The sequence below is a fragment of the Mustela putorius genome, unplaced genomic scaffold (genome assembly GCF_011764305.1).
Source record: "Mustela putorius furo isolate JIRA1106 unplaced genomic scaffold, ASM1176430v1.1 tig00000496_pilon_pilon_pilon, whole genome shotgun sequence".
Taxonomy (NCBI): domain Eukaryota; kingdom Metazoa; phylum Chordata; class Mammalia; order Carnivora; family Mustelidae; genus Mustela; species Mustela putorius.
The window spans coordinates 268,134-286,860 of NW_025421401.1; the positions used below are offsets into that span (position 1 = coordinate 268,134).

An 18,727-nucleotide genomic window follows, 5' to 3' on the forward strand; every position below is an offset into this window, starting at 1 on the left:
AAACAAAAATAAATAAGTGGGACTAGATGAAACTAAAAATCTCAGCATGGCAAAAGAAACAACACAATCACGAATGACCACGTATTATATGACATTTATATGAAATGCCCCAAAGAGGCAAATCTATAGAGACAGAAAGCAGACTAGTAGCTGCCTCAGGCTGTGGGAGGATGGGAAAGGGGTGTGACTGCTAATGGGTACTGGGTTTTTTTGATGGGTTGAGGTGTTACCCTAAAACTAAATCTGTGCTGTTAAGGACTCTGTTTCTGGAACAGAGTATCCTATATAATATAAAATACTTTATCAATGCTCTCATACAAAATAACCATATTTTGAAGGAAGTATATCATTCAGAAAACTCCTCTTCCACAAATCTGCTTTTCAACAAGTCTCCCAGTCTTGAGCCCTTTATTTTCAATGTGACACATGAAAATATAAAAGTGCAGAGGCCTGGTGGCCAGATTTCATGATGCTCATAATATATTTGAAAAAACAGAAAACAAATATATTTTGTTTCATGATTAGTGCTTTCTACTACGGGAACATAAAAGAAAAAAATTATTATTTTTATTTTTGGCTAAATTATATAAAAATAACCGTTTTCTACATCTCTTACATAGAGATTTTATCAATCTTTCAATTCTAAGCTTGGGATTTTCTTCTGAAGAGACAAATAAATTAAGTTGACTGAAATTAATTTTAAAATCAACCTACACATTGTGTATATGTATTCTACCAAATGCTAGAGTGGGATCATTAACCAGAATTTTACTCTCTAAAAATGAAAGCACTTCCTCATGAGAATCTGTCAGTAACATTCATTAGACATTTACCTTTTGAATCCTGGTTGTGCCAGTATTTTTTTCCTGAGCATCTAATGCCTCTTGTTTTTGAACTTCTCCTTTCATTCCATTCACAAGGCCTGAAGGCTGCCATGAATCATCCCATGTATCTTTGGGTCCAGAAAAGCACCAATCCTATGGAGAAAAAATTGCAAACACAAACCAAGGCATAGTGCCACGTGATCCAGACAGAGAAGAACATGGGCAAGGTAAAGGCAAGGAGGCAAAGTTGATTAAACAAGAAAATATGTTTATTAAGTTCCTGTATCAGTGAGGCTTCCCCACCCTCCCTTGTTTTATTGGTCCATATCTGATATCTTGAATCCTTGGAACACACAGATGTCATAAAAATAAATACAACTGTGGTTTGTAGTATTTTCTTCAATACTATTTTCATGGCCAGATGACTTTAAATGATCATCTAGTATTTAAATGGCATAAATAATAAGGAGCAATTTAAGTATAGCTATTTCCTCTAAGAAACAGTGGGAAGTAAGTTATATTTTAAATATATTTTAGGGCCAATATTAGCTACTATTCTCAATGCAGAATCCCAGAGATTATATTACAATGCTAATACAATAAAAATAAAATTAGTTGAAAACAGCATTTTTATAGATCCCAAGGCCTAAGATTCCAGTGATAAAACAAAAGTTATAATGGTTAAAAGGTTAGATGGGATAATAAGTCCATGATTTATTCTTCCCTGTTTCAACTTGTCCTCCTCCCTATCACTACCACCTTTGGGGAAAAAAAATGAATACTTCTGAATTATCATTTGATATATCCTTTTGCATTCCAGAGTGTATAGATTTCTTGAAGAAATTTACATTTCCATTTTTAAGTAATGATCTGTTGTTTCCCAGGGATCTAACCTTTTGCAGCATTTCTTTACATGATGGATATGGTTTCTTTCCACCAAGGCTTGAGGCAAATAAGTGGGAGGCAGCATCGTCCCCTTTATCCATTTTAGCCTGCAAAGGTAACCAATTTTCATCCCAAACATCATCACCGATAGTCACTGATTCCAGGCATGGCATTCCAGTGGGAATCTCATCCTAGAATGTATCAGAAGACAAAGAAAACTTTTAACTTACAGTTGCTATATATTTTAAAATTTAGTTTTGCGATTTTTTTTCTGGATTCTAGGTAAAGATGGCAGTTTGAATACATAATTGATTACCCTCTCTCTCCTGAAACATCACCAAAATATTCAGATTTTAGATATAAACTCACTGTTAAACCAGAAGAAAACACAACATACATTCTGGATATAGAAAAGAAGGTAAGTGATAACCTAAGAAGTCTGAGAAAGTAGAATCCTGAGCTTATAGCAGGAAAAACTGAGAAGCAACCTGAATTTATACCAAAATGGCAAATGCTCAGAAATTGCTACTACAAGGTTTTTGGAAATGAGAATGTAAAGTGGGAACAAAAAGAAAAGCACTGATAAAAAGTGTGTGTAAGAAGCAATTAAATCTCCAGATACCCCACCCTATTCCATATACAAAGGAAGCCACACCTCTTTTTCATGCTGGAAAGCCAGAGGGTCTTCTGGAGGATAAAAGGGAGGGTGGAGCAAGCATAAACACAGGGGAATTCAGCAAAGGTTTCTATACCAAATATCAAGACCCCTAGGTCTGTTTTCAATAGCAGGACAGAAATAAAAGTAAAGAATACATGAACCTGAAGAGAGATCCATAGGAATGATCCAATCTGAACAGAGAGAGAAAAAACTGGGAAAACAAAAGCAAAAACAGAGCCTTGGGGACATATAGGACAATACCAAAAGGTTTAACATTTGCTTCATGGGAGTACCAGAAGGAGAAAAGAAAGAGTACAGTACAGAAAAAGTATTCGAAGCAGTGTCTGAAAATGGCAGAAATTTGATGAAAGACATAAACCTACAGATTCAAAACCTTAGCAAACCGCAAAGAGAAATTAACATCTAAACAGATTATAATCTACCTCTTGAAAACTAAAGACAAACAATCCTAAATGTAGACAAAGAAAAATGACATGTTATTATAAAGGAACAACAATTCCAGTACTGCATATTTTTCATCAGAAATTATGAAAGCCAGAAGGAAGTGGAAAGAAATTTTTAAAGGCCCGAAAGAAAAAAAACTAGCAACCCAGAATTCTACATCCAGCAAAAATATCTTTCAAGAATAAAGATAAAATAAATACACTCCCAATGAAGAAAACTTAAAAAATTTATTGTCAACAGGTATACTCTAAAATAATTGCTAAAGGAAGTTCTTTGGATAGAAAGGAGAGGATACCAGAAGGAAAGTTGGTATATCAGAAATAAAGAGTAACAGAAACGATCAGTATCTGAGGAATTGTAATGGGACTATTCTTCTATTGAATTGTTTATAATATATTTAAAGGTAGAAAGCAAAAACTATAACATTATAAACTCTCAAACTATATACTTGTTATATATAAACAGCATAAAGGAGGTGGAAAGGGGTAAAATACCTAAATGGTGGTAAGATTTCTACATACCACTTGAATTAGTCCATATAAATTACATCTACTATGTAAAGCCAAGATGTATATTGTAATTCCTAGAATAACCAGTCAAAATGCTATACAGGCAGATATAATAAAAATATAATTAAGTAAACTAAAACAAACTATTAAAAAAGAATACTAAGTAAGAAAAATACAAAAAAAAGAATAACACTAAAAGGAGGAAGGAAAAGCAAAGGAATGAAAAGCCGAGGTTAAAAAAAATATATTATAATAGACCTATAATCAAAATATATCAATAATGATATTAAATGTAAAATGTATAAACATACTAACTAAAATTCATATCATCAGAATGGATTTAAGAAATGACTAAACTATATGCTGTCTCAAGAAATTTACCTCAAATATAATGACATAGGTAGGTTAGAAGTAAAAAGATGAAAAAGGATATATTATGCCACAGTTAAAAAAATAAAGCTGGAGTGGCTATACTGTTATCAGACAATGTAGGCATCAGTGCAAAGAAAGTAACTATGGATAAAGACATTTCATAATGATGAAAGGGTCAGTTCATCAAGAAAACATACCAATCCTAAATACATGTCACCTGACAATAAAACTCCAAAATACATGAGGAAAAAAACTGACAAGGAAAGAAAGAGAGGGGACAGAGGTATACTGGAACAAATTATAGCAGAGAACTTCCCCAACATGGGGAAGAAAACAAGCATTCGAGTCCAGGAGGCACAGAGAAACCCCCTCGAAATCAATAAAAATAGGTAAACACCCCAACATATAATAGTGAAACTTGCAAATCTCAGACACAAAGAGAAAAACCTGAAAGCAGCTCAGGATAAGAATTCCATTACCTACAAAGATAGAAATAATAAGACTGGCAAAAGACCTATCCACAAAGACTTGGCAGGCCAGGACTGGCACAATACATTCAGGTGCTAAATGAGAAAAACATGCAGCCAAGAATACTTTATCCATCAAGGCTGTCATTCTGAATAGGAGAGATTAAAAACCTTCCAGAACAAAGATAAATTAAAAGAATTTGTGATCACAAGTCAGCCCTACAAGAAATAGTAAAGGGGATACTTTAAGTGAAGAGAGGGCCCAAAAGTAATATAGACCATAAAGTAAAAAGACAACATAAAAGAAGTGACTTAACAGGTGATACAATAGCACTAAACTCCTATCTTCCAATAATTACTCTGAATGTAAATGGGTTAAATGTCCCAATCAAAAGACACAGGGTAGGGTGCCTAAGTGGCTCGGTTGGTTGGGCGACTGCCTTCAGCTCAGGTCATGATTACCAAGTCCTGGGATCGAGTCCTGCATCAGGCTCCCAGCTCCATGGGGAGTCTGCTTCTCCCTCTGATCAATCCTCTCATGCTCTCTCACTCTGTCTCTCTCTCTCTCTGAAATAAATAAATAAAATCTTAAAAAAAAAAGACACAGGGTATCAGATTGGATAAAAAAGTAAGGCCCATTCATATGCTATCTGCAAGAAATTCATTGTAGATCCAAAGATTGAAAGTGAAGAGGTGGAGAACAATTTATCATGCTAATGGTTATCAAAAAAAAAAAAAAAAAAAAAAAAAAAAAAAAAAAAGCTAGGGTGGCAACACATATCAGATAAATTAGATTTAAAACCAAAGACTGTAATAAGAGATGAGGAAGGACACTATATCATAATCAAAGGGTCTATCCAACAAGAAGATCTAACAATTGTAAATATTTATGCCCCTAACATGGGAGAGGCCAATTATATATTCCAATTAATAACAAAATTAAAGAAACACATCAATAATAATACAATAATGATAGGGGACTTTAACACCTCTGTCACTGAAATGGACAGATCATCTAAACATAAGATCAACAAGGAAACAATGGCTTTGAATAACACACTGGACCAGATGGACTTAACAGGTATATTCAGCGCATTCCATCCTGAAGCAAGAGAATACACATTCTTCACGAGTGCACATGGAACATTCTCCAGAATGGAAAACACAGTGGGCCTCAAGTGGTGCCAAAAGATTGGGATCATTCCCTGCATAATATCAGACAACAATGCTTTGAAACTTGAACTCAAGCACAAGAAGAAAGTTGAAAAGAATTCAAATCCATGGAAGGTAAAGAGCATCCTACTAATAAATGAATGGGTCAACCAAGAAATTAAAGAAGAATTTAAAAATTCATAGAAAAAAATGAAAATGAAAACAACTGTTCAAAACCCTTGGAATGCAGCAAAAGGCAGTCCTATTGTACACAGTAAGCAATTCAGCCTTTCTCAAGGAACAAGAAAAGTCTCATATACACAATCTAACTTTACACGTAGAGATGGAGAAAGAGGAGCTAATAAAGCCTAAACCCAGGAGGAGAAGAGAATTAATAAAGATTAGAGCAGAAATCAATGAAACAGAATGGATGAATTCCTAGAAACATATAACTACCAAAATTGAACCAGGAAGAAATAGAAAGCCTGAACAGACCCATAACTGCAAGGAAATTGAAGCAGTAACCAAAAATCTTCCAATGAATAAGAGTCCCAGGCCAGATGGCTTCCCAGGGCAATTCTACCAAACATTTAAAGAGATAATACCTATTCTTCTGATACTGTTCCAAAACTAGAAATGGAAGGAAAACTTCCAAACTCATTCTACAAGGCCAGCATTACCTTGATTCCAAAACTAGACAAAGACCCCATTAAAAAAGAGAATTAAAGATCACTATCCCTGATAAACAGATGCAAAAATTGTCAACAAGATACTAGCCAATTGAATCCAACAGTACATCAAAAGGATTATTCACCATGACCAAGTGGGATTTATTCCTGGGCTGCAAGGGTGGTTCAAAATCCACAAATCAATCAATGTGATACAGCACATTAATAAAAGAAAGGATAAGAATCAAAGGATAAGAATTATATCATCCTGTCAATAGATGCAGCAAAAGAACTTGACAAAACACAGCATCTTTTCCTGATTAAAACAAAAAACAAAAAAACCCCTCCAGAAAGTAGGGTTAGAAAGAACATATCTCAACATCATAAAGGTCATACACAAAACACCCACAGCTAATATCCTCTTCAAGGTCAGAAACATGACAGGGATATCACTCTCACCACTGTTGTTCAACATAGTACATAGTCCTAGCTTTAGCAATCAGACAACGAAAAGAAATAAAAAGCATCCAAACTGGCAAAGAAGAAGTCAAACTTTCACTCTTGACAGATGACATGATAACTCTATTTAGAAAAACTGAAAGACTCCACAAAAAAATTTACCAGAACTGATATAAGAATTCAGCAAATTCGCAGGATAGAAAATCAACGTACAGAAATCTGTTGCATTTCTACACACCAATAATGAAGCAGTAGAAAGGTAAATCAAGGAACTGATCCTATTTACAACTGCACCAAAAACTGTAAGATATCTTGCAATAAAACTAACCAAAGAGGTAAAAGATCTGTGCTCTGAAAACTACAGAACACTTAAGAAACTGAAGCCTCCCCCCAACACACACACAGACAGAGAAACATTCCATGCTCACGAATTGGAAGAAAAAATACTGTTAAAATGTCTATGCCACCCAAAACAATCTACACACTAATGCAATCCCTATCAAAGTAACACCAGCATTTTTTCACAGAGCTGTAACAAAGAATTCTAAAATTTGTATGGAACCAGAAAAGACCTCAAATAGCCAAAGTAATGTTGAAAAAGAAAAACAAAGCTGGAGGCATCACAATTCCAGACTTCGAGCTGTATTATAAAGCTGTAATCAACAAGATAGCATGGTATTGGCACAAAAACAGACATATAGATCAATGGAACAGAATAGAGAACCCAGAAATGGACTGACAAATATATGGTCAACTCATCTTTGACAAAGCAGGAAAGAAGAGCCAATGGAAAAAAGAGTCTCTTCAACAAATGGAGCTGGTAAAACTGGACAATGCACAAAAGAATGAAATTGGACCACTCTCTTACACCACACACAAAAATAAATTCAAAATGGATCAAAGACTTAAATGTGAGACAGAAATCCATCAAAATCCTAGAGTAAAAACCCTAATAAACTGGAATTTCTTAAAGTTAAAATTCTGTGGTATGAAAACCACTATAAAGAGAATATAGACATGCTACAAGCAGGAGAATACATTTGAAAATCACATATCTGACAAAGCACTAGGATTCAGAAGATTTAAAGCACTCTCGAAAACTACTAGCAAGAAAACAAACAACCCAACCAAAACATGGGCAGAAGGCTTGGCCATTTCCCCAAGAAGTATGTATATGGATGGCAAGTAAGCACACATAAAGATGTTCAACAGCACTCATTAGGGAAATGCAAGTTAAAATCACACTGTGACACTACTACATATCTATTTGAATGGCTAAAAATGAAAATTACTGATAAGACCTAGTGCTGGCAAGATAACAAACAACTAGAACAGTTTGGCCTACACTTACCACATCACTTCTCATTACCTTTACACAAAAATCTGTTATGTTGCCACAGCATACTTCTTGACTGTCAATAGCATTTACAGTAATAATGTAAACACTGAACAGTGATCTAATGGAAATGGTGGTACGACATTAGTAAGATGGGGGACCGGGGACAGAAAGGATACATTTGTGTGTGGTGGGGCAAAAGGATAAAAGAGAAGGAAACCTTCCTCTTTTCCAGAAGGGCGTAAAACTGAAAGCTCAGGAAATAACAATGTAAGCATGTTATTTACATGCCTACATTGTAAATAAGCAACAGGTAAATCCCAAAAGCAGCAGCTGGAAGAGATGAAAATGGTTGCTCTGTGAAATACAAAATGTAGAGGAAGGGGTTAATGGGGCCCTCCAAGCTATGTGTATGTAAATATTAGGTTAAAAATAAAATATATCCTCGAAAGCTGTGGAAGTTTTTCCTGTTGTGTTCTCCTGATACTGTATCTCAGTACTCATTTCTAATCAACACAAAATTCCTGAAGACTGCCCAAAGCAACGAGATAGAAAAAACTGACACATCAAAGCCAGATAATGCCTTTCCTTTTTTGTGATCAAGACTCTGTTGTTTCAACTTTCATATTGGTGACTGCTGAAGAGAAAATGTAATTCATCTGTACAAGATGCTCTGATGGTACCGAAAGCAGAATTTAAAGAGCGACCTCATTCCCGTCTCCTTCACTTATGAGTTCAGTTTATGAATTATATTTTCAAAAAACTCCTTCCTTCTCCTACCTCATTTTCTTCCTTCAGATCCTTTAGCTCTGGGATGGACCATGTTGGGTCTTCTTCACAGCACTTATCTTGGTTTTCCATAGAAGCGAATTCAGAATCCTTTAATGGCTCATTTAATTCAGATTTAAGGTGAGTGAAAGCTTTTTCATCATTAATATCTTGCTAGTAGATATGAAAGAGACATTATTTTATTTTCCATACTAATGCTGTTTCTAAAATCTGCATGCCTATACATTTTGGGAAGAATTTTTCACTATGGCTCATACAGATGCTACATTATTTTCTAACTTTATCCATGACGTTCCTATTCTGCTAAACTAGTTCAAGCCAACAAACACTTACGGAGCATACATTATGAAATGTGTGTAGGGTAGCTCTGTGGATGTAAAGATGAATACTGAGGATTGCAGCTCTAAAGGAACTCCTGGGGCACCTGGGTCGATCAGTGGGTTAAGCCTCTGCCTTCGGCTCAGGTCATAATCCCAGAGTCCTGGGATGGAGCCCCAGAGATCGGGCTCTCTGCTCGGCAGGGAGCCTGCTTCCTCCTGCCTGCCTTTCTGCCTACTTGTAATCTCTGTCTGTCAAATAAATAAATAAAATCCTTAAAAAAAAAAAAAAACAAATAAAGGAACTCCAAATACAGCAGGAAGACACAAAATCAGATAATCACTGTACAACCTTCAGTGTAGAGCCATTGCAGAGATATGACCAAAATATTGTTGGGGAGGAAGATGTCTTAAAAAGATTCAATGAAGGAGGTAACACAAACAGGATTTATTATTATTTTTTTTAAAGATTTTATTTATTTATTTGATAGACAGAGATCACAAGTAGGCAGAGAAGCAGGCAGAGAGAGAGGAGGAAGCAGGCTCCATGCCGAGCAGAGAGCCCGATGTGGGGCTCGATCCCAGGACCCTGGGATCATGACCTGAGCCGAAGACAGAGGCTTTAACCCACTGAGCCACCCAGGCACCCCCACAAACAGGATTTAAAGAGAGTAGCAATTTCAGAACAGGTTAATCTCCCAGTAGTCAAACTGGCCCTCCCTTTTCATCTAATAGTTAGCAAATATCTACTAAAAACATAAGATCATCTCTACAATTTTATTTTACAAGTCAGATATGTAAAACACATTTGGGCAAAATATTTTATTCAGTGAAAATAAAAAGCCTTCCTGGGCCCAAAACCCCTTTAGCACTCAATCAAACACATCCTATATTCTTAGCCCAGTACTTGTTGTCATGAGGAATATAAGACTCAGAGGGCATGTTCATTTATTTGTTCAAAGGTCTTAAATAAGTCTTTACTTGGTGCTTCATTTTACTCCTATCTAAAACAGGGATACGAAAGTACCAACCTGGTAAAGTGATCATAAAATTAATTAGCACATGAGTATGCTTAGAACAGCCCCTCCCATGTAGTTCAAGTTCAATAAATGCTGCTAGTGGTTTTTTGTTATTATTTTTATTACTACTACTGTTGGGTGGAATAGTATGGAATAGTAATAGTGGTAATAATAATAATGTTATTACTGTGAGTGGGAGTCACTTAAAGACTTACAGAAAAAATAGGAAATAAGAACACTAGAAAAGTCTGAGATATGCAGAGAGAAGAACAGCAATTAGATTAGTGTAGGTGAAGTCACAACTGCACCAAAGCAGTAATGGAATTTAATATATGTGAGAAATTGTACAGAAGAAAGCAGGACTGTAGCAAAGATTTAAACCAGCAAATAATGAGAAACAAAGTACTGTTAAGATCATTGCATAAAGTTCCTGAACTTTCCTAGGTTTGGAAAGCCTCAGTTTCCTCACCTATAAAGCAAGGATGATTACAGCAACTATATCACAAGCATTCTATGAGGATTAAATTACATATTATGCTCACACTGTTTTTCATAGTGTTTGGCATATAATAAGAACTCATTAAATGTTAATAATAAGAAAGATTATAATAATTTTTGCAAAAACCTCTCACCAGGGTATATAATTCACTCTCTTTTGATTGTGGACTTATCTCTCGGTCTTCATTAAAATAGTGCTGCTGGGAAGGATAACCCAGTTCTGTCAGAACCACATCTTCTGGCCCTGAACTGGATTTAGTATATAAAGCTAAAGGGTTGAGTTCTCTGAAACCCTGGGATTTAAAAAAAAGGGTTTGATCAGTTAGAGAAAAAGTGAAAAATTTAGCACTTCATAATTTTCAAATGTGGAAATGTTGTCTTCTAAAATTTAACAGTTAAAAACTTTTCCATATTGATAATTTCTCCGAGTCACAAAAATTATTATTAACAGTGATGCAGACATCACCATAAACATCTGCAAAAGAAGAGTGCTGTCTTCTCTAAGAAGGCCTCAAAGAAATTATTTGAGGTAAGATAGAATCCTCAAATTAGTTACTTAAAAGTATTTACACTCTCATCAGCCAAAGGTGGTTTTTTGTGGTCATTTGAAAATTAAGAGACTGCTCTGCATTAAGAAGGCAGGCATCTCACAGATGTCTCTAAGATTAAAGAATACATCAAATACCTTCTTTATTAAATTATCTTACACCTTCAAATATTGAGAGTAAATAAAATATATTACAAAACACATCCAGACTGCTCTACCTTAGAAGGGACATTTTCTCGGCATACAATAGCATGGCCCTCCGTTCTCAAGACATGATGGAAATAGATGTCTTCATTTGACGATGTATCACACAGGAAAATGTTAAGGATTCCGTCTACATATTCATCCACTACCCCCACTAACGGCTTCAAACCACACAACTTCTGAAACTGCAAAATAGCTCTGGATGTCCAATGTTCCTGAAATGTAATCAAGACATGAGATTCAGACAACAAATTCAAACATGAATTATAGTAACCACATAAAAAAATAAATTCCTGATGAACTAGAGATTTTCATGTAAAAATAAAGCCATAAAAGTACTAGAATTACACACTGCAGGATAAAAGTCAGAGTAAAGGAAAAATTATTTAAAATGTGATTATGGAAAAAAATTTTATTTTTTTTAAGATTTTATTTATTTATTTGACAGACAGAGATCACAAGTAGGCAGAGAGGCAGGCAGAAAGAGAGAGGGAGAAGCAGACTCCCCGCCGAGCAAAGAGCCCGATGTGGGGCTCGATCCCAGGATCCTGGGATCACGACCTGAGCCGAAGGCACTGAGACACCCAGGCACCCAAAACATTTATTATTTATGTGGTGAAACACTTTCATTTTCAGAAATAAGTAAGTTAAATTACTGGACTAATCCTTCCACAGAAACCACTAAAATTCTAGATAAAATATTTTCTAAATATGTCCAAAAGCATCAAAGAACTGTCAAGAGAGTAAAAGATTCTCAGGAGTGAGGGTTGCTGGGAGCAGTGGGAACAGGATAGGGTGGTGGGGATATGGGGCTGGGGAGGCTATGTGCTATGATGAGTACTGTGAAATGTGTAAACCTGGCAAGTCACAGACCTATTCCCCTGGGGATAAAAACACATTATATGTTTATTTCAAAAATTTAAAAATTAAAAAAAAAAAAGATTCTCAGGATAGAATTAAAGGAAAAGTGTGAACTATTTGCCTTAAAAAAGGACAAGAGGGGCACCAGGGTGGCTCAGTTGGTTAAGTGACTACCTTCGGCTCAGGTCATGATCCCAGAGTCCTGGGATCAAATCCCGAGTCGGGCTCCTTGCTCGGTAGGAAGCCTGCTTCTCCCTCTCCCTGCTTTTTTTCTCTCTCTCTCAAATAAATAAAATATTTTTTTAAAAAAAGGAAAAGAAATAAACTAGCCTTCACAGGGATTTGCAGTTCAATTATCACCTGGATAGTAGACAAATCCTCAAGTTGTTCATTCAAATTAACATGATTCCAGACAGGGAGTATTCCTAGGTACTTTCATTTCCTGGTACTTCCACTTCCTAGCAGAAGTGAATGCAAATCTCTCTAGAGGTAGGCAATCTTATCCTATATTATTCAAACATTCTCACAAATAATTTTTAAAAGATAATCAACAGCACATGGGCAAAGATAAAAGGCATACAAAGAAACAACTAATCACAAGTAAGAACAAGCAGAAACAATATAAGTAAACCTTCAAAAACTTTAGATAATTATAAAGCAACTAAACATACTACACTTAAAAAAAGATTAATTTGAAAGCTTTGCAGAGACCAGCAATCTATAAAAACTCATCTAGCAAAACTACAGAACAAAGAGAACTTTTAGAGAGTAAAAATATAATAACTAAAACTTAAAACCTAAAAGACTGACTCAGTAGCAGGTTAGAAAGAATTAAAGGGTAAATCAGTAAAGTGGAAGATAATTTGGGAAGAAAAAAAAAAACCCAGAATGCAAATATGGAAAGAGAGAAATACATAAAATACAGAGCTTAAAAAATATGGAAGATTGAGAAAGTTTAACATACTTTTAACTGTGGTCCCAGAGAAAGAGATGCAGAAACAGAGAGAGAGGGAATATAAATATGAATAATGGGGGAAAGACAATACTAACTGAAGAGAGAGTGGCTGGGAATTTGCCAGATTTAATAAAAAGTCACAAAGTACAGATAAAGGGAGTTCAATGAACCACAAAGCAGGATAAATAAGCATAAATCCACACATAAACATACTAAAACTGAAGACACCAGCAATAAACAGGAAAATGTTAGAAACAATTATAGACAGGGGCGCCTGGGTGGCTCAGTGGTTTGGGCTGCTGCCTTCGGCTGGGGTCATGATCTCAGGGTCCTGGGATCGAGCCCCGCATCGGGCTCTCTGCTCCGCAGGAAGCCTGCTTCCCTCTCTCTCTCTCTCTCTCTCTCTCTCTCCCTGCCTCTCTGCCTACTTGTGATCTCTGTCTGTCAAATAAATAAATAAAATCTTAAAAAAAAAAAAAAAAGAAAGAAACAGATAGACAAAAAGGACACTGCCTTCAAAAGACTATCCACCACCCTGACAGCTGACTTCTCCAATAAGGTAAGGGAGATCAGAAGCCACTGTCATGATATCTTCAGTGCACTAAAGATATTACCTGCCAATCTAAAATTGTAGTGAATGTATCTGCCAAAAATAAGAGCAAAACTTTGTGTCTAGGTACACATGACTTAGTCTGCCATCAGCAAACCCTCGCAAGATGAAATCTTAAAGGATATAGTTCAAATAAAAGGAAAATGTTCTCAAGGGGTTTGGGCGGCAAGAATAAAGAGCTAAGAAGTTGAGAAACACATGACTAAATCTAGATGAACACCATTTTATGTGGTCCATTTCTTGAGGGTTTTTTTTTTAAAGATTTTTATTTATTTGACAGACAGAAATCACAAGTAGGCAGAGAGGCAGGCAGAGAGAGAGAGGAAGAAGCAGGCTTCCCGCTGAGCAGAGAGCCTGATGCGAGGCTCAATCCCAGGACCCTTGAATCATGACCTGAGCCGAAGGCGGAGGCTTTAACCCACTGAGCCACCCAGGCGCCCCTCTTGAGGGGTTTAAAACAATAATCAGACAACAAAAATAGATCAGAAGAGGAGGTTAAAGAAAGTGTTCTAATGTCTTTGGATCGCTATTTACAACATGTGTTGTATTTCCCAGAGTAATCCCTAAAATAATATAGTGTGTCAGCAGAATGATTAAAAAACTTTTCAAAATAATGCATGCAAGGTGACAGAAAGAACAGATAAGACTGTGATGTTCCACTCAGGCCACTGGGGTTTACTGCCTGCAGTTTAGTAGCTGTCTAAGGATATGGGCAGACAGCAGTCACTGATTTTGAAACAGCCATCCTGTGGCTCCCTACCTTCAAGTATTTCTCCTATAACTCCTAGCTTTCTGCCAGTCCAAAGCCAGCAAGGCTACATACTGGGGGACTGACCCCAGCATAGAAGCTGAAAATTTCCTGATCTTACCACCTACAGCTTGACACCCAAGGGTAGATCTCTGCTTTTCCGCCTGCTTTGGATTTTGCCTATGGGAGTATTAGTCCCACCATGCTACTCTGTTGTTACTCTGCCATTACCAAACACATTAACTATTTTTGAAACCATAAAAAAAGATTAAAAAGTTGAGATTCATTCGTTTAGTTGATGACCTTTATTAAGCACCTACCATGACGCGACCATTTAACCAGGCACTAGAGACAAGGCCCCTCATCTCAGAAGCTTACACCATGTATGTGAACAAATAATTGCAATAATACCAGATAGAGTGTTATAAAGATAAAAAAAAAAAAAAACTGCAATGAACGACTAAAGTAGGAGCGTGTACTTTAAATTGGCTGGTCAAGGAAGTCCTTCTAGGGAAATAATATTTGCGCTTAAATCTGAGTGACAAAAACGGGCCAACCATGAGAACGCTTTGAACAAGCTATTCCAAGGAACAGAGTGAGCAAAAGCCTTAAGGTCAGAATCACTTCAGGAAGGAAAAAAGAAAACAAAAAGAGACAGGAAAATGGAAGCCATCTGGCTAATGTGACAGTAATGAACACTGGCTCCAACTGGGTCAAATTTAGCCCTGAGCTCCTGATGGAAGAAAGAAACCAAGGCTAAAATGCACCCTAAAACACAATCCTGAATACTTATTTGCACAAAAACTGTAACTGCATACATTATTTACATACTTAAAAATCAGAACAGAGGGGTGCCTGGGTGGCTCAGTGGGTTAAGCCTCTGTCTTCAGCTCAGGTCATGATCCCAGGGTCCTGGGATCAAGTCCCACATCAGGCTCTCTGCTCAGCAGGGAGCCTGCTTCCCCCCCCCCCACCTGCCTGCCTCTCTGCCTACTTATGATCTCTGTCAAATAAATAAATGAAGTCTTATAAAAAAATTTTTTAAAAATCAGAACAGATTGAATGTCTAACAATAAAGGGACAGTTAATCTATGATATAAATTTACCTAACAGATTAATATGAATCTATTAAAACTGATAACTATGGTAACATAATAATTTATGCTATAATAATGCTGAGTTAAAAATATAAAATAATATTAGTTTTATGTAATCCTGACAACCCTACAAAAACTGACCCCCAACACTCAATAAATTAAACTGAAAGAAACACATCAAAGTTATAAATTGAATGTGTTTGAAAAGTAGAATAATAAGTAATGTTTTCTTTATTTTTCTTTCTTCTGTACTGTGGTTTTCAGATAAAAATTTTTTTAAAGATTTTATTTATTTATTTATTTGACAGAGAGAGAGAGAGAGAACAGGAGAGGGAACACAAGCAAGGGGAGTGGGAGAGTGAAAAGCAGGCTCCCCACTGAGCAAGGCGCCTGATGCAGGCCCAGATCCCAGGACCCGGGATCATGATCTGAGCCAAAGGCAGATGCTTAATGACTGAGCCACCTAGGCGCCCCTCAGATAATTTTTTGAAGTAATAACACGTGTAGTATATAAGCAACTGGTAACTTAAGGTTAAACAAACAAATGGAGTGTAGTAAGTATGTATGGCATATATAGTTAAGAGTTCTGGGGTGACTGAGTGGCTCAATAGGTCAATCATCCGTCCTTGGCTCAGGTCAGGATCCCATGATCCCCGAGGAGGGAGCCTGCTTCTCCCTCTCCATATGCCTGCCGCTCCCACTGCTCATGTGCACTCTCTCTCTCAAATAAAATCTTAAAAAAAAGTGGGGGGGGAGGCGCCTGGGTGGCTCAGTGGGTTAAGCCTCTGCCTTTGGCTCAGGTCATGATCTCAGGGTACCGGGATTGAGCCCCACATCAGGCTCTCTGCTCAGGAGGGGTCCTGCTTTCTCCCCCCTCTTTGCCTACTTGTGATCTCTGTCTCTGTCAAATAAATAAATAAAATCTTTTTAAAAAGATAAAAGAGTTCTGAGGGAAAAACACAAAGTTAGGTGCATGATATTGATAACTACATAAAAAAGTATTATCTACATGGATGAAAATTCCTCTTGCTTCATCCCCTCCAGTCATCTCACACAACTATGTTATTAAAGAATCCTTTAAAAAACAGATAACTGAGTATAGTGGTTTCCTAGGTAGGTCCTCTAGTTGCTCCCCAGCATCTGAAGGACAATGTCCAGACTCCTGAACACAGACACACATCCCCACTCAGGGTGTGTTTCTCTCACATCACTTGCCATCCACCAGCTCCTCTGCTGCCATGTAAGCAAACTGAGCCACTTATCATTTCTCAAATTTGAGGTATTTTATGTTACCCTCCCTTTGGCTGGAACGTCTTTCTTTTCTTGTCTAGTCTTCCTTCGAAATTCTACTCCACACCACCTCGACTGGAGGGTCATCCCTGACTACCCTCGAGAGAGAAGCGCACTCCTCCTTCTGCAGCCCTAGCGTACCCTATAAACAGCTCTACAGCAAATACGACACAGCACCCTGATTTCTATTTCCACGTCTACCTTCCAGAGTATCTACAGTGACTTCTCACTGTAGGGCTCATTCCATGTTTTATTTCTGTATCCTGAGATCCTAGAACTGCTCGCAACATCAAATGTTTGCTGATTAAATGGGGAACGAACATACCTCTACTGGTCTCACCCAAGCCAAAGAACAAGGGATAGCCTGAGCTGGAAGCTTTGTGTAGCAGCACCTGTAAGAGAAAAGCAAATACACGAATTACTGAATCATATTTTTAAATATATTTCACAGAATCTCTAACCCATTCTTGATTTTAGCTATTCACACCACTTCAGAGTATTTTATTCATGCATTTTTAAGATAATGTCTTACACTTCAAAGCAATCTAAGAAATAAAATTTTAAAACATAATCTCTGAAAGTCGTGCAATTAAAATATAGGTAGAAACAAACCAACCTTCATGCTATATAAATATAACTCTTAGCATGACCCAAAAAATCATTTTCTTAATAAGAGACTGGAATTTAGTCTCATGGTCCGTTCAGATTCATAGTCATGTGAAAGAAGACATAAGATATTATAATCCCCCTGTGAAACTAAGGAACTGCATGCCAAGGCCATCTGCACTAAGAACAGAGAGGGATGGAAAGGAGGGAAGAATAGAATGAGGAAGGCAAGAGAAAAGGAAGAGTGATCCTAACTCCACGTGGCTTCAGCACAAGGATTCAAAACTTAAGAATAATTTAATAAGATTTGTTAACTCACTTGAGAAATCTCAGGGAGGACTTCTGAACAGTTCCTATATTTCCAAAGTCTGGGTAGAATACTTCAACTTCCTGCTTCCCAAGGACTCGATGGATAATGACACGATACCACCACTTATCCTCAGAAATCCTTACACAACAGAGATGTCCTGGTTGGATGAAATACTCTGGCATGGCGTACCGATCAGAAACCAGCTGATTAGAGTAGCAGCGCCTACAGAATTCCATAATACAGGGAATCACACAGAGGAAGAAAAGACCAAGATCATTTTTACTGATGTATCAAGAGCAAGTAAGTCTTGGCAGAAAGGAAAAGAATCCCTCCGATTTCTGATTTGTCAATGCTTATTAATACTAATTAATTTTATTTTCCTCTTTCTTATCCAAATCCCTTCTCTTCATCAATAAACTTCTTCAAATAAAAAGTTACACATTCCTTTAAGCTCATACTCTCTGAACAAAATGTAACCCAACTCCAGCTCTTTCCTAGTATTCCAGTTTCACCTTCGGTCACTGTCCACCCAACCTCACACAGTTGTGACTTCACGTCCCTACTTGTTGCTCCCAGAGCACAATGCTACTCCCGTCGTTAATGCCAACACTGGCCTTGGTGCCAGTGACTGTCTGCACATACCCACACACACCTCCTTGACTGGCAAATTCTTACTTGTTTTTTAAGCAGAGCTCAAGCACCTCCTTTGTGAAACTCTCTTCTACCTGCCCAGGCAGAGTTACCACCTCATGCAATGCCCCACACATCCCCTATGTTCCCAGACAATCGTGGTGCTGACAAAGGCAAAGACCATGTCTGTCTTCTCCTCATACTCCTCATGCCTCAACATCCCAAGCACACAGCAGATTTGGTATTAACAATAACAGCCGCCAACTTTTGAGCCAGACTCCATCCTAAGTACTTTAATCTTCACAGCTCTGTGAGGCAGGTACTATTACAATCTCTACTTTAGAGATAAGGAGACTAGGACCTAGAGAGTTAAAGTAACTTCAAGGTCACAGAGCCAGCAAGTGTGCTTTAAAACATACTAAATCTTATAGGTATACTGAAATGGAATATA

General features: G+C 37.1%; 1 protein-coding gene across 1 annotated transcript in view; it reads right to left on the reverse strand.

The window, feature by feature from the left end:
* Positions 1 to 18,727, reverse strand: part of TDRD5 (tudor domain containing 5) — a 90,233-nt gene that overhangs the window by 12,634 nt on the left and 58,872 nt on the right. The window contains exons 10-16 of the mRNA XM_004762007.3: positions 17,656 to 17,868; positions 17,056 to 17,122; positions 11,184 to 11,384; positions 10,553 to 10,711; positions 8,576 to 8,737; positions 1,718 to 1,900; positions 834 to 977 (exon numbers count right to left, since the gene is read on the reverse strand). Coding sequence (XP_004762064.1) covers positions 834 to 977; positions 1,718 to 1,900; positions 8,576 to 8,737; positions 10,553 to 10,711; positions 11,184 to 11,384; positions 17,056 to 17,122; positions 17,656 to 17,868 — 1,129 coding nt within the window. The remainder of the gene's footprint in view (positions 1 to 833; positions 978 to 1,717; positions 1,901 to 8,575; positions 8,738 to 10,552; positions 10,712 to 11,183; positions 11,385 to 17,055; positions 17,123 to 17,655; positions 17,869 to 18,727) is intronic.